General features: G+C 41.6%; 1 protein-coding gene across 1 annotated transcript in view; it reads right to left on the minus strand.

Annotated features, from left to right (window-relative positions):
- The window catches only part of CEP350 (centrosomal protein 350), a 3,609,946-nt gene that overhangs the window by 1,709,805 nt on the left and 1,882,828 nt on the right, over positions 1-17,313 (minus strand). The window contains exon 15 of the mRNA XM_044085746.1: positions 12,058-12,221. Coding sequence (XP_043941681.1) covers positions 12,058-12,221 — 164 coding nt within the window. The remainder of the gene's footprint in view (positions 1-12,057; positions 12,222-17,313) is intronic.

Raw genomic sequence — 17,313 nt, forward strand, 5'->3', positions numbered from 1 at the left:
AGGAAGAGAGTCAGGGTTGGCACTGGAGTCAGAGAAAACATCATCCAAAACATCCATAACTGGAGGGATAGCCAGAGGTCTGTGCTGGGGGAGCTTGAGGAAAGTACAAAGCCTTTTCCTGGAGTCAGAGAATTCCTGACCCTGCCATTGAAAATGTTCTCTCATGGAATGCAGAACTTCCCCAAATGAGAAATCCTCTGGAGGGGAGGCTGAGGGAATAGATTCCTCAGCATCAGAGTCCTCGTAGGCCTGAAAGGGTTCATCTTGAGTGTCAGAGTGCTCAGAATCCCCAGAGGCTTCATCCGAGGAGAGGTCATCCGCCTGCTCAAATCTAGGCCTTTTCTCTGCAGGTGGCTGAGAACCCCTGTCCGGATGAGGCTGAGACCCCCTGATAAGGGAAATAAGATCTGCAGCCAGAGACATGATCTGCTTATCAGAGGAAGGGGCCTGGGCAGGCTTAGGATGGGCCTTGGCCTGACTGGCGGCCTTAGCATGTGCAAAGGCCTTGATGGACATGGAAACAGGAGGCCTAGCAGCCCCACGTGCAGGCGTTACCTTGTCCACTGGAATGGTGTCGGGTAGATCCAGAACTTCAGTTTCCGGAGGAAAATCAACAACCGGCACTGGAGAGGCCTCAGAGACCGAAGGTCGTGTTAGCGCTGTGTTGTCGGCCTGGAGCGGTAGATTTACCACTTCCGAAGGAGCCGGAGCGCTAGTAGAGGGTTTAGGGAGAAACATCGGTAGTGGACGCGGGTCGAAAATGTTGGTCCCGGTCCTTGCGTTTTTTAGCAGATTGGGTTATCGGTTGTTCCGACGGCATGATATATGCAAAGGATTCACCGAAGAAGTCCTCGGCGAATTCTGCCCAGCGCCTGAGAGTGCGCTTATTAAAGCAGGCACAGGCAGCACAGGCAGAGACGTCGTGGTCTGGGCCCAGGCAGGGAAGGCAGAGAGAATGGAAGTCCTTATGAGGTATTTGTTTACCACAAGACAAATAATTATTAACTTTCTCAATTTGTTCTGACATCGGCTGAGGCAAGAATAAATGTTCCCCAACGGGGTACTTAGCTTTTAGATGACTTCGGTACTGAAAACACAGGAGCTGACCGACCGGCACTTGCGAACTGCTTCAGCTTCGGGCACCGCGCGGCAAGAAAGACTGAAGAAGATGGCGTCGGCCAATGCCTTTATACTCCAGCCGTTGTGACGTCGGAGAGGAGGCGACACCAGCCGACGCCGGACCCAGACTTTGGAATTCGGCCGACTGAGGGCTGCCTGAGGCAGGACAACCCATATGTTATGACTGCAGTTGCATTCTTGAAGGACATCATGTCTGCTCAAATGATCTGCCAAGGAGTTAAGCCTCCCTGGAAGATAGTGGGCTATTAGATGTAAGCCCATGGATGCGGCTATGGACCATAGTCTCATGCTTTGTCTGCACAAGGGGTAAGAGTGAGTTCCCCCTTGCTTGTTGATGTACCACATGACTGTGGTATTGTCTGCCCTGATTATCAGAGTCCCAGGGTAGAAGAGGTCCTTGAAAGTCAGCAAGGCCTGCTGCACTGCCATCAATTCTTTTAAGTTTATGTGCAGATGAATCTGCTGGGTGCTCCAAGTATGCCCTTGCCCTCCAGATAAGCACCCCATGCAACATCTGAGCTGTCTGTGGTAAGAGTCTGGCTGGCAGGCAGTGGGCGGAAACGCAGACCCTTGTTCTGAGAACAGGCTGTAGCCCACCACAGGAACTCCATTTGTAGACAGGGAATCAGGGGAAGAATCAAGTCTAAGCCCTGTGTGTGTTGACACCAAAGATTCTTGAGGTACCACTGAAGTTTTCTCATATATAGCCTTGCATATGGGATCATCAAAATACATGAAGCCATGAACCCCAGTGCTTGCAGGAATTGCCTTGCAGACAGCTGGGTCATGCTTGCCAAGTTCATGAAGTAAGCGGAAAGATCTTCTTGCTTCTGTTGAAGGAGGAATACCATCTGGGTGGCTGTATTCAGACTCCCTCCCAGGAAAACAATCTACCGTGAAGGAATCAAATTTGACTTCTTTTCGTTGAGTGTGTAACCCAAAGAGGTGAGAATGTTCTTCACGAAATCCAAATCCTTTTCTAGTTGGGTTGGGAGGGTAGCCTGATGGTTAAGGTGTTTGCCTAACAAAAGCACGGTGCAGGGTTTGAGTCTCACAAGGGATAATTGGCTAGGCTTAAAATGGCTCACAAGGGCAGTTAGCTTAGTACTAATCTATGAACCTAAGTTATTCTGGGGAATTTGCTTGAATGAGACAGTCGTCGAGGGAAGTATAAATTTGAATGTTTCTCTGCCTGAAAAAAGCAATGGCTGGAGTTAGGCACTTTGTAAAAACTCTGGGAGCAGTAGATAAGTTAAAGGGCAATGCAAAGAATTTAAAGTGTTGCACCCCAGCCCTGAAGCTAAGGAACTGCCTGCAACTCTCCCTTATTGGGATGTGCAGATAAGCCTCCTTGAGATACAAAGTTATCAGCCATGAATCCTTGCCCAGCATTGGTAGTAATTGTTAAAGGGTGAGCATCTTGAATTTGGGAATCACCAGAAAAGTGTTTAGAATGGACAGATCCAGAATAGGACGTCAGGTGCTCCCTTTCTTGGGTACCAGAAAAAGCCTTGAATAAAAACCTACGCCTGCCTGATTTGCAGGAACTGGCTCTATGGCCCCCATAGTCAGTAGAGAAGAAATTTGAGTTTCTACCTCTGCCTTGAGAGTTATGGGTATGTCTGGGGACCCTTTTAAAACAGGGAAGGTGTGAAAGTAAAACTTGTAACCTTGGTTTACTATATTGAGCACTCATTTGTCGTCTGAGATGGTAGACCATACCTCTGCGAACCTGGCTATCCTTCCCCCCAAAGAAAGCTTAGGGTCCGCAGAGGTAGGCCCAAGAAGGCCGAAGTCATTGAGAATGCTTGCTTTGGGAAGCTGGCTTAGAACTCCCCGATTTAGCAGAAGAATGCCATTGTTTAGCCCTTTGAGAGACAGAAGCCTGCCCTCTGGAAGATCTGAAAACCCTAGGCCTAGAGCGACCCTGCTTGCCAGGATCAGAGAGACCAATTCTTGGAAGGATAATGCCTACTAAACCGAGGAGGCTGAACCTGAAGTACATCTTTCACAGCTTCCATAGATTTTGCCTTATCCTCCAACGTTTTCAGTACCTCCTCAGCCTTATTACCAAAAAGATTGTCCTTGTTCAAAGGAATAACCAGTAATTTAGACTTAACTGGTTCAGAAAGAGGCTGCTCCCTGAGCCAAGCATGCCTTATAATTATGGAACCAGTGGCTACTGCTCTGCAGGAAGCCTCCAAAGTGTCAAAACCACAATGAAGTGTGGCCAAATTCAGTAAATCTTGTAAATCTTTGTTTTCCGTCATGGAAGAAATATCTCCAAGTTTAGCCTTAATAGCCTCCAACGTATGCTGCTGATACTTAAGCATGTGAAAAAGACAATTTACGGATCTAATGGCAAGAGTTGCAGAAGTATAGACTTTTTTACTCCACCTGTCCAAGGTCCTAGATTCCTTATCAGAAGGTACAGGGTTTCTAGCAATAGTAGCCTTAACACCCTTGGGGTTTGAGAAATAATTTCTGGATCAGCAGTAGGGTTTCTAAAAAGGAACTGATGTGCTTCAGGAACAATGTAATATCTATCCAATTTTCTTGGGGCAGGAGGAACAGAATTAGGAGTTAAAGAATTTTCCATGAAAACATCATCCACATCTTCCAAAACTGGAGGTATAGCCAGAGGCTTATGCTGTGGCAAATCTAAAAATTCCCTGACTCTTTTCTTAGACTGCGGAAAATCCTGACATTCCCATTTAAAATGCTCCCTAAGAGTATTCAAAGTATCCCCAAAGGAAAAACCTTCTGGAAGGGAGGCAGAAGGGATAGAGTCCTCAACATCAGAATCCCCAAAGCCAGAAAAAAGTTGAGAATTTCCTTCTTCATCAGCAGACATACTGGAAATCTCAGAATCTGAGACAGACAAAACATCAGGAGATAATTCCCTAGCCCTCTTTGAAGTGGGGGGATGAGAGCCCCTAATCAGGGAAAGAAGATCACCAGCCATCTTTACCAACTGGGACTGAGGTATAGGAGGGGAGGCAGATGCCTGCTTGTGAGTAGGTTTGCGGCTGGAAGGTTTACTAGCAATCCGGAGGGACTCGGGAGGCCTAGCAACTGCAGAAGTCTGAGCTAAGGTAGTCGGTCTGGTTCTGGTCTCATGTCGAAAAGAAGAGGCATCAGAAGCTGGTACCTGCAAAGCGGCACCGGACCCAGCTGAGGCGGCGACAGGCAGAGAGTCTGAAGATGAAATAGCAGCCTGTGGCATGGAGGACTCTGTAAAAGTCTCGGCAGAGGCTTGCGGCTGAAAATCTGCAGACTGCAGGGCTGTGAAAGTACCTCACTGACTACCGCTGTGCTGACTATCAATTTCACCGGTGCGTCATCAGTAGATTTAAAAACCAAACAAATGAGTAAACTGGTAACTAAAGTAAATCCACAAGCCACAGGACCCGGAGCCAAACTTAAAATCAAAACAGAGTTTAATACACTAACACCACAGACACGTAAAACCAAGCGCTTTCACTCGGCCTCTGCCAGGCTTTTTCAAGGAATGAATAATTGTACACAACATCCCTTATATTTAAATAGCACATTTCAAAATCAGCTGTTCAGCAATTAATTAATAATTGTCAATTCCCTTAAAGTGCTACCTTTACCTCCTTTACAAAAAACATGTTTTTTTAAAAACTCTTGGGTATTATGTTGTGCATAACAAAAGTTAAACCAACAGCTCCAATGCAATCAAAGCCTAGCTTTTCTTAGTTTTAACACAGACCCAATGTTTATGTTGTCGTTTAATCCTGGGGACCTAGTGGAGTCTAGTCTCAATTGCCAATAAAGTTTGCGATATTCTAGACGCGTCTCCCAACTCCCTCCTCTTACTTCTGGGGTAATCTGTTCTAGTACCATGAACTTTAAATTCATATTGTTACACTTTTGGGAGTGTTTAAAAAGGCATTAGTTTCTTTACTTCTAGAGATGTCATACAAATGTTCATATACTCTTTTCCTTAAAGCCCTTTCCGTTTTGCCAATATAAAAACTTAAGCAAAATGTACAGATCCCTAAGTGTACCACTCCCTTTGTTGCACAGTTATAATATTTATTAGCTCTAACTGTAAATTTCCTCTTGGGTAGATAAAATGTCCCCTGGTTTAACATGCCAGCACATTGGTTACAGTTACCGCACTTATAGGTGCCTAACCTAGTTTGGTTAGTGTTCACATTTTCCTTTCTTTCAAAAAAATTCCTTTAAGTTGACCCCTCTTTTTCTTATAAAATGAGGGATCCCAGCAAATAGTTCTTTCAAATCCTCATGTATCCCCAAAATAGGCCAATATTTCAAAATAGCAGCTTCCACTTCATATGCATTACTTGAAAATGTGTACAAAAAACCATTGTCAGTGTCAAAGTTCTTCTTTTGCTCCTTTTGGGCCGTTATATTTCTTAATCCTAATAAAGGCGAATATTTGGTTTCTCTATTGTCCAGCACTTCCTGGGTCAAATTGTCAATTAAATCTTCAGGGTATCCCTTCTCTAAAAACAATTTTTTAAGAATGTCAGTTTCATTAAGAAAACTTTTAAGAGAACGGGACATCCTTGAAGCTCTAACGAGCTGTCCTTTAATACCACCCTTTTTTTTTTTGGTAAAAAGGATGCCCACTATTAAAATGTAAATATGCGTTAGAAAATGTGGGCTTCCTGAATATTTTTGACTGATACCTAGAATTCTTATAATCTTTGATTAATGTAATGTCTAAATAGTTTAATTCATTTAAATCAATATCATAAGTAAATCTTAGAAAATTTGTACTAGAGTTAATATTTTCCATAAAAATCTTGAATTCATCCTCTGTGCCACCCCATAATAAACATATATTGTCCAAATATCTTCTGTAGAATTTTATACGCTTGTTCCAAATGTTGGTAAACACAAAATTTCGTTCCCAACAATACAAAACCAAATTAGCGTAAACTGTGGCACAAGGGGTTCCCATCGCAACCCCTTTTCTTTGCCTGTAAAATTCACCATTAAATAACATAAAATTATTATCCAGTATTAACTCCATAAATTCCAACATTAAGTTAATGCTTCTACTGTGTAGTCCTGATTCTGTGGTCAACACCTCCCCAAACCATTCTAGTCCTATATGGCGGGGAATGCTAGGAAACAATTAGACTACATCTATAGTCACCATCCAAATCTGAGTGTCAAACCATGCATTATCAATCCCTTTCAAAAACTCCCATGAGTCTTTGCAAATATGCTCAACAGTAGAAACAAATTCTTTAAGTTTTTCATCAATAAATTTGGCTAGTGGTTCTGTAATATTCCCCGATCCTGCCACAATTGGTCTAAATTTAAGTGGATCTAACCCTTTGTGCGTTTCTGGGATCCCAAAAATAACTGGGATCTTCGGTTTGTCCACGTAAAGAAAATTATATAAGTTTTCATTAATTACCCCTTGTAGCAGATGGTCATACAGCAAGTAACTAATTTAGGAATGGGCAATGTTAATTTCATTTTTAGATGTTACTTCATACTGTTCCACATCTTGTAACATTTCATAAATATAAGTGTCAATCTACTTCATACATCAATACCACCCCACCCCCTTTATCCGGTTTCATAATCCTGCAGCGCTCTTTTTTCAATAATTCCACCAATTACAATTCCGCTAAATCTAGGTTGTTAAAATGAGCCTGCTGTGTGTCTTTTTTTATATTCCTTAGATCTTTCTCCACTAGTTCACCAAATATGTTCAAAATAGGGTGTGTGGGTGGATTAAAAGTACTAGACCTGGTTAACTTTTGGTCAGTTTTAAGTTTCCCTTTAAACAATATTTTCAAATTTAATTGTCTAATAAACATTTTTAAATCTATTAATGTCTCGGTCACATTAATTGTTTTAAGGAGAACAAAATGAAGACCTTTAGAGAAAAGACTAAAGTATTCCTGAGTAGGGATAAATTCTGTGTAATTAAAAATAGAAAAAAAATCTCTTTTCTATAAATAATTTGTTTGTTAGAATCCAATATTGCTGTTAAATAAATTATGCTTTCCTCTAAACTCGGCTGCGGAAATTGTTCCACGTCTGTTGTTGTTGTCTTGGTACCCTCCCCCCTCTGTTGGGGGAATGTTGAAAATCCTTAACCGAATGCTTCCTATCTTTTTCCGCTAACCTTTCACTTCTTCTAAGTTGTTCAACAATATTATTCAAATATTCAGTATTTGGGTTGGTCACTTCCTCTCTCCTACCAGGGGGTACTTCAATACTGTCCTGTTCTCTTATTCCCCTCCCAGAAGTCGGGTAGGCCTTACCATCCCTGTATTCTTGGAGATCCCTATCCAACCTTTTTATTTTGCGATTCAAAATTTTGTTGCAGAATTGGTCAACCTCTACAAATACTTTTTCATAGTCTCTTTTAACACTAGAAAACTCCCTATCATTAATCACTTTCTCGTTTAAAGCATTTAATTCATTTAATAACCTTTCTGTTTTGCTTTCATACTCCAAAATCATTAAATTTAACATCTCTAATCCAGCATTATCAAAAATGGTGCACAGTTTATCATAAAAAACTGTTCCAGGCTGAACATTATTGGGAAATTTGTAAAACCGCAAACCTTTCGGGATGTGTTTCACTCGTACACATTCCCTTAAATAGTCTATCTCATGTTGTTTGCTTTTTAAGGCATATAATTTGTCCCTGAAGGTACCAAAACTTCCTTCAATACCTTCGTTACCAAAACTGTTCACAGTACCTTGCTGAAAGCAAAAATGTTGGCCAGCCCAGGTATCGAAATTAAAATCCTTCGGTGCTTTGTTAGATCCACTTCCTTGTGGACCTCCTGGTCTCCCTGAACCTGTCGTTAGACCATTACTTTGCTTTGTGCCAACAACGGGTTCGCCATTCAAACTACTCCCAGTCAATGTCCAGGAAGGGATGGCGTGCTTGTTACATATTTCCGGTAACTGTAACTGATTACACGGCAGCCCCAAATCTCCCTCATTGTTCCTTGCATTAATAGAACTCGACAGTTGAGTTAACAGAGCCAACATCTGATTAAACTCGGCTCTGGTTAAAGGACCCTCGTCGATGGTGTCTTTAAGGGCATTAGGTGTGCTCATACAGCTGGACTGCTCCATTCCTTCCGCCATGGATCAAAAACAGAAGCCAAAAACCAAACAAATGAGTAAACTGGTAACTAAAGTAAATCCACAAGCCACAGGACCCGGAGCCAAACTTAAAATCAAAACAGAGTTTAATACACTAACACCACAGACACGTAAAACCAAGCGGTATAGTAGATTTAACCCTAGGCCAGTCGTGGTTCTTGTCTTTGCGTTTCCTAGGAATATCCGAAGTTGGGAGACCAGAAGATGCCATACGGACGGAACTTCGGCCAGACACCGAAATGCTTATACAAAATCTTAGCTCTACGGTGTATGGTACACAGGTTAAAGGAAGCACAGAGATCGCAGTTAGGGATGTCGTGCTCAAGGTCCAAACAAGTTACACAATAGGAATGGAAATCACGGTGCGGAATCTGTTTTCCACAGGCAAGACAGTTATTAACTTTATCTGACATTTGTTAAAGCAAGAAAAGAGGATCCCCAATGGGGTACTTATCTGAAGGCGTCTTCAACTTGGTTGTCGGAAAGCAAAACGAAGGTAAACGGCCGACCTGCACTAGTGCGAATTGCATCTGCTTCGGGCTCCGCGGCAAGAAAGACTGAGTAAATGGTGTCTGCTGCCTCCCTTTATACATGACGTACTGACATCAGTTTTACAACTGGCGGCAGCCGACGTCATATACCAAGGACTCTGGTATTCGGGCTTACTGAGGGCTACCGAGAGCCGGATAACCCATATGTGAGGACTGCAACAGTGAAACACGAAGAACATCTGTAAGAAGCAATTAGACAAGGTTATAACGGATCGGGAAGAGAAATTGGTAAACAAATAACACAGAAACAATGAGGGATATATGTATGTCGCTCAAATATGCAATAAAATCTAGAAGATTTAGGATTTTTGCTTGGAAATGCTTTTATACCCCAAGCAGACTACAGAGAATTTTTCCTTAGATAGACAGTAAATGTTGGAGGTGTGACGGGGAAGAAAGAGGTAATTGGGAACATACTTTCTGGGAATATAAACACTTTCTGCTGAAGGGACCACCCAGAGAAAGATGAAGCAACCATATGCCACAAGGATCACTTTCTCATCCTGAGACGTGGTGAGGTGGGCCAAAATCCCCCCTGTTTTGTTAGCTCAAGGATTCTGTCAAAGATGGCATCTTCACGAGGAGATTGCAGAGAGATCTCTCGATCACTCAAGTCAATGTCTGAGGTGGGGGACTCTATGGGGGAGTTTATGCATCTCCTTTTATGTGCCCTTTTCCCTGGGATCTCCAAATGGGACTGATCTAAATCCCTGGAAGAGTATGTCAGCACTGTGACTTTGTCCTTGAGAACACAGTCTACCCTGTCACTGGAAGCCATGAAATGATGGTTTAGAAACAACTAGGAGGGTACCACAGGTAGAAGACAGAGGGGAATTCATACAGAGCATCTCCATGAAGAACTCATCATACTCCTGTGACTTCGAATGTTGATCCAGAATTAATTAGTCAGATCTTGGGACTCCAACTCAAGAACTAAGCAGACCCCCTGCCAAAGCAGGAATCACTGGAGCTGAAAGTTGATTCTCCACAACCAAAGATCCAGATGCATCTACACCACAGACTGGAGCAGACAGCTCAAAGGCAGAAGAGTCCCACACTGAAAATGGTCCAACATGTGTTGAGGTCAAGAATGGCAAAAAACTGCTTTGTGCCATGATTCACCTGACCCCAAGGGTCTTGGAGTGAAGTGTGTTGAAAATATAGGTACTGGAACAGAATGCACCAGTATCAGGGCAAATGTTGCAGGGTCCAGGAGGCAAGACTGTTCCAAAGCCACCAGAGCCATCAAGGAAAGAGTTAATAACGGTGAGGGGAACCAAACTGTGTGCAGGGAAGGATGAAATGATGCCAAACAATATTTGAGCCTTGAGTAAGACCTTCATCCTGGGTTCCCAATCCATTTCTATGGTACCTCTGACCAATATGAACAACCTTATAGAGACAAATGAAGGAGGACGACAAAGATTTAACTTCACACAGATTCCTCACCGTTGACAGTCTGCTCGGAGACAGCAGAGGGGAATTTTCTCTGATCACAATGGTTTCTAGAGATCTGGCTTTTGCTGATGTTGAAGGCAAGGAAAGTTCTTTACCCTGGCTTTTAGGAACTTTAGAATCTAAAAAGGAAGTCCTAGACTCATTTTCCTCTTTCTTTTTTACTGAAGCCTAAGGGAATGGGGGCAAAAAGCCCTTCACACACTGTTTAAAGTGGTCTGCAAGAACCCTAGATCCAAAACCCCGGCAAATGTCACAATCCACCTCAAAATGTTTCAGACCCCAAAATAAACTGCACACAAATCATGTCGATCCTGATGGGGAGGTGGAATCTTGCACCTGTACTTGATATACTTAAAACTTTCAGTAATTTTCCCCTTGTTAGCACACATCACACACACTCACAACAGTCTCAACTTTAAATCCCAGGGCAGAAGAAAACGACTCATGAACGGACTAGATATTTTCTTTTTTTTTTTTTTTTTTTTTAGATTAATGCCAAGACAGGTGAATGCTAAGCATCTGCCTAAGTATTTAGAGGAGTCTAGGTTGAGAAAGAATTAAGAAAATTTAAGAACAGGTCTGTAAGCACTAACAATCAGCTTGTGAGACATACAACCATGTAATAGAAAAAAGCTGACTAAGCAAGTGAGAGAACTTGGCTGCATGGCTTGTGGATCATCTATTATCAATGGTGGCAAACAAGATCTGTACACAAGATAGCACGCAGAGCATTACGAGAGGGAAAAAGTTAGGAGCTCAAAGCACAGACTGCTAGCAAATGCCAGGATCAGATCCAATAAGTGGTTCCAGTCCCACCACTCAGATTGGACAGACAAATGAAACAGGAATCAGATTTGCTTGGCCAGAATGGAGCAATTAGGATCAGTGTAATTTTGCATGCTATTATAAGAACTTGGCAATTAGTGAAACAGAGGAAGAAAGTAAACAGAATCTCAGCAGACCACAGACATACTACAGAATATCTCTTGGTAACTGTCTCTAGACAGGGAACATGGTGAAGTTGCTGTTGCATCTGGTGATGGATAGGGAAGTAAAAGGGCTACAGAAAAGATGACCCTCGCAGCTGAAGATTTGCTATGCTACTGCACGACTGAGAAAGTACTTGTGAAGCATTAGGATGGACCTACTGAGCCTGTCCACTAGGTAATTTGCTTCTGGTGGAATGTGGACTTTAATAAAAAAAAAAGGTGTAAAGATTTTATAAACTGCCACTCCCATATGGCCTACCTGCAAGGGGCTAAGAACTGGGTTCTCTTTGCTTGTAACCATAAAACTGACAATATTGTCTGAATGCATATCACTGCTAGAGAAAGGAGATTCTGAAATTCCTGCAACACAAAGCAAACGGCTCTTAAATCAAGGAAGCTGAAATGAAGATTGTCCTCTGATTCTCTTGGATCATTGTGCATTCATACCCAGCCCTGCTCCCCACCCCCACCACACAGAGGAGGCATTGGTGGTGCCTGTTGCTGAAGGAGGTGGAAAAATAATACAGAATAGTTAAATTCATTAGCAAACAACATTTTCAGCTCTTCTCATGCAACAGCCTCAGGGCTTCCTGAGGATACACATGGCAGGCTTTTTTTTTTTTACTGCAAACACGTCCTAAAAGTGAAGTTAAACTACAGTTCCATAAATCCACGTTTACATATTGTATCCAACTCTTACACAGTTAGCTCACAATAAATCATTAATATTTTTATCACTAATATTTACTGAACAAATCCTGCGCCAGGAAAATTGATACCTTTAAGATCTGTGCAAGGGAAACACTCTCTTGTTGAGCAAGTGAAATACCCCGTGTGCGTTCAATATCAGACAGTTGTCGAACAGATTCCTCAATAGCATCAAGATAGTTGAGTTCTGCTGTCATACGGTGCTGTAAGATAGCTGGAGCAAATTTCATTGAACCTGCAAGACCAAAAGTGAAACAAAAGCAGATATCAAAGGATAGCATAAGCATACAGCATATGATTACATAACATATTCTGATACAGTGTGTTTTGTCAGCAAGTTATCTGATGCAGTGACCCTATTTGTTAAACTCTAAGTTGTCTATTACAATCAGAAAAGTACTGCCAAGGCATAGTTACACAAGTGACCATAACATCAGAGAAATGAATGGGATTGCCTTCTGTGCTACATCTCTCAAGTTTTTAACAGCTGAAACATTTTTATGCAGGTACTTGTAAGAGTTCCAGACCTTCATGGCCAAAAATTGTGAGATACTTCACCCATACACTAATTCCCTCAATGAGGGTTGGGGGGGGGGGGGGGGGGTATGCTTGGTGATTTCAAAACCTTTCCCATTATCAGGTGTAATCTTTATTTTATATACAAGTATTTCAACGGACAACTTCCACAAAAGTTACCAATAAAATGATAAAAGAAGCCAAAAGGAGAAGTAATGAGGAAAATCCAGTATGAACGCTTTATTAAAAAAATCTGTGTTTTCGTCCGGTAATAGACTTCATCAGATATAACAACCTTTGAAGTCTATTACCGGACGAAAACGCAGATTTTTTAATAAAGCGTTCATACTGGATTTTCCTCATTACTTCTCCTTTTGGCTTCTTTTACCATTTTATTTTATATACATTATGTTATATTGAAGGAGGAACATCCTAATAAATAACACCTTTTATGAGAAAGCATATATGCCACTGGACCGAGTTTTCAGAGGAAGAGATTTTAACTGAGATGGCATACAGAACGGGAGCACGTCATGTCAATGAATGTAATTTCTTGAACGCAAAGAGAATGACTGCAGCTTGGCAAAATTATTTTCACTGACAGTGGAGTTTGCTTTTCTATTTCCACTTTTGTGTGACCTCAGAGTTAGTATCTATAAATGGGGCTGTTCACCACATGGGCAGTGCAATGCAAACAAAAAATTGTTGAGTTGTTCATGGAAGGTGGTTTCAGAGAACAACCCCTCCCCCCATTTGTCAAAATTACCTTCAATGACGCGACACGAAATCTGTACAGAATTTACATATCTGGTGGAAGCAGGAAGGGGAGACCTCAGACCAGTACTGGTGACATTACAGAAGTATTCCAACAAGAAAAATAAATATCCTATCCAGACTATAAAGACGAGGAAAAAATCTGCTGATATGCTAATACAATTTTCCTGGATAATAATTATCCACATACACCAAGCAGACAAGAAATAAATGAATCCCAGTTATTATACTGTAGAGAAAATGTCCCATGACTGAAACAGCCTTTTTCAGTCAATATGAAGATTTTCTTCCTAAGGGGATCCATATCAATCAAGCTTTGCAAGACGGTACAAATTATGGAAAACTTTTTAAGTAAGATTCCTACAGTCAAAGATGCAAAAAGAAAGGAGGGAAATCAGTCCAGGAGAAGAGACTGTCTGAAAGAACACCACTAAAGCCCTTCTTTATTTATGTATGTTTTTTTAAAGAACAGAAAAAAGGAGGTCCATGCTTTCCCCAGAAAAGAAAGGGACACTGTGTTTGCAGTCTAATTACCAGTGCTCAGTGAGACAAACTACCTAAGAGAAATATAAACTTTTTTGAGCAGTAATGTAAAACATATAAAAACAGTAGTCAGCTTAAACTGCTCTGAGTATAGACTAAGGTTAGAGAAACATTTTTTTCTTAAAATACTTTGGAGAAAAGTTAAAAATTAAATTAAAGCCCTAAATATTTAATAAGTTACAACAGAATAGTTTCTATTTTTGTATTTTTGAGACTGGCTTCATATTACATGGAAACAAGACCCGCCTTAGGTCAACTGGCAACCTAAGCAAAAGGGCTCCAAGGCATGCCCCCACACCACACCACTCAATGCCTCCATCCTGGTCTACCTACACCAAATAAATACTGGAAAAGCACCCCTACTAGAGTGGCGCCCTAGACTGCCACCTAGTTGACCTATGCCCAAGACCAGCTATGCATGGAAACAGTAACTGATGGGTGGGGGGTGCTGTGTGTTGTAGTTGAGAAGGGGCAGATGTAGTACTGAAAAGTGTAATCTGATATGACAGGCTATTAAACAAGGTTAGCCAAATGAAGTTAATGAATCTGCCAGTCAACAAACAGAAACACCTCATTTAAGTTGTCTAAAAGGCAAAGAAAAAAGTAGTTCAATACTGTGATAGTAAAATTTAAAATTCAGTAAATGGTGGCAGAAAAAGAGCTGACAAAATTTGTGGTGGTGCACTGATAGTGATTCAACAGTAAAAACAATTATAAGTAAAGCCTTACAGAAGGTAGGGAGGAGAAGTTAATGAAAATAATTTAATTTTCTTTAAAACTTACTTAAAAGTTGAGAGAAACATTTGTTTATGAAGAAGTTAGATACAAACCCATATGCCATCTGATGAGTAGCCAACTGGCTCGCAGACAGGAACCAGGAAGTTAGAATTGGGGAGTCCACTTTACAAAGAAGCCATTCACAAGTGGAGTCCTTCAGGGATCAGTCCTTGGACCGCTCCTTTTTGGCATTTACTTCTCAGAGGTCAAGGCCAATGTCTGTGGTCACTGGCTGATTAAATTTGCAGAAGATTGCAAATTAGGAGCTGTCATTGAACCTCACACTGACACAAATGTTCTCCAGGATGGGCTGAGACAGACAAACAACAGGTGTTAGAGCCATGGACTAAAACTAAATGCCAAGAAATGCATAATAGTACCCTTTGGAAAGTCATCCATCCGTGGTAACCATCATAAGACATCACACCCCTATGAGTTGACCCAGTAATCAGGGACTGAGGGACACACATAGATAGTAATCTAGCCTTTGATCATCACGTGTCTACAGCAGTAAGGAAATCATTCTACGTTGGGCAACTTATAAACAAAGGTATGGCATCTAAATCAACGGAAGTCATTGTTCCACTGTATTCGCATTCAACAGCCCTATCATGGAGTATAATGTCCCCTTTGGTATATACCTAACCAGGCATATCCAACAACTGGAATGTCCACAGAGGTTCCTCACTAAAAGAATACAGGGCATAAGTAATATGTCCTACGCAGACCGCCTCAAGACCCTATCCCTGTATTCTGTCTCCTAGAGGCTTCTGAGGAGGAGATCTATGCCTGGCACACAGGGCATTGTCAGACTCCACTCCGATGGACCTCCTGCATATCCACAAAACAAACAGCACCAGAATTACCCGTTCTAAAGACTGAAACCTTGCCTGTCATATAAACGGGGCCTGCTGGAGAGAGAGGTATGTATCCCAGAGACTATCCCATCTATTGAACAGCCTCCCCAACCATGTGAAGCAGAGTTCTTCCCTAACCCAATTCAAGTGCAACTTGGACAACTGGATGGGAAACTGGAAATTCATCCCTGGTTTAGCACCTATGTCTCTAATTGACAGAGGTAACCTGTAAATAGTTCATCTCCCAGGCCCATGCTTACACTTATCAAGGGTATCAGAACTGGTCAGAGATTTGGGATGCATGGCTAGTTTTAAAAAGGCCATTGTGGTCATTAGCCTAGTAAACACCTATGAATCAGGTTAAGGAAATTCACAAAGAAAATAAATGCAGCTGTATGAAAGGAAAAGGGGAAATAAATATTAAAAGTATACACTGCTTACAAAATGTGAGAGTTTACTGGAAAAGTAAAAAGGTGAAATTATTCAGTACACCTGCAGCAGTTAGATGTGCAAAATTGTAGCACTGACATTATTATAGCCAGCATTAGGCACCCACCAAACCCGCAGCCGCGGGTAACCCCTGATTATCTCCCCACATAAGATGGCCACCACATGAAGCAGCTATGGGTTTCTCCACCTCCTCCACTACTTGTTTAGTGCCTCCTAGACATTTGCACGGCTGTGTAATGTCACTGTGCGATTCCACTTTTTTTTCTTAAAACTGTTGCCTGTAAGCTGCACTCAATCATGTCTACTTCAGAAAAGCAAGGATCGCACTGGCTGCAGCAGCCAGGAAATTAAGGTCTAGTTTCCTGACTGGTTGCGGCAGCCAGCCATGGAAGTAAGTTATATATATTTTTTTAAATTTTATTTTACTTTTGTTTACCGGGATAGTTCGACTGGGCGAGAACCCATTTTCAGAAGAGGCCCAGGGAAAAAAGCTCTGGAATGAGTTATACAAATTTTTATAAAAAAATGCAATGTACACACACAATAAATGAACACCGAGTCACAATGACTACATAACTGCAGAGTATTCCAGGATAAATTTAAAACATTGTATAGGACTAAATTAGTGTACAGAGTTGAAGTAAATAAACAACTGCACTAAGGATTCATGATTTCACTGTTGATTGCATAACTAGAGAAGTTGTGTAAACAGGGAGGTTACCAGAAGAGTAGAGAGGGGAAGGGGGGAGAAAATGTAGAAGAGGGCAGAGGAGGGAGGGTGAAAATCATCCAACAGGAAGAGAAATGGATGAATTTTAGATAAATAGGTGAGGGGAATAGATAAAGACAGTATAAAATAGAGGCAAATGTAGGGAATTTTGAAGGACAGATGTGATGAAAATGCTTGGGGGTTAGGAGGTACAGTAGAAAGCAATTTTGTTAGAAATACAAGATGGAAAAAGAATGGGAGAAGAACGGGTAGATTAGTTGGACAGAGGAAAGGCTTCATCCCAGTTGATTGAAACACAAAATGTATTTTCACATTCTCAGAAATACCGCTGATCAGCTCACTCAGTGCATGCACACACACTGCTAGCCCACTTAGACCATACCAGCCAAATCCCTAAACAATGCCTAAATGATCACAGTCTCTCTCTAACACACTTGTATATTTAGATACATACGCACACTGGAAGCACCTAAAGACGCATATCACAAGCATTCACAGTGCAATCCATAACCACTTTCCTAAACGCATACAGCCAGACACTCTAGACTATATTCACCAGAAATAAGCACTCGCATACATGTCTGCATGTGCATATCAATCACAAACACCATAAACAACATTTGAGGTCCTACCATTTCTAATAAAACATGAACACAGGCACACACTGAACAGTCACCACA

Source organism: Protopterus annectens, chromosome 10.part0, assembly GCF_019279795.1.
Source record: "Protopterus annectens isolate FY-2018-M chromosome 10.part0, PAN1.0, whole genome shotgun sequence".
NCBI classification, from domain to species: Eukaryota; Metazoa; Chordata; order Ceratodontiformes; family Protopteridae; genus Protopterus; species Protopterus annectens.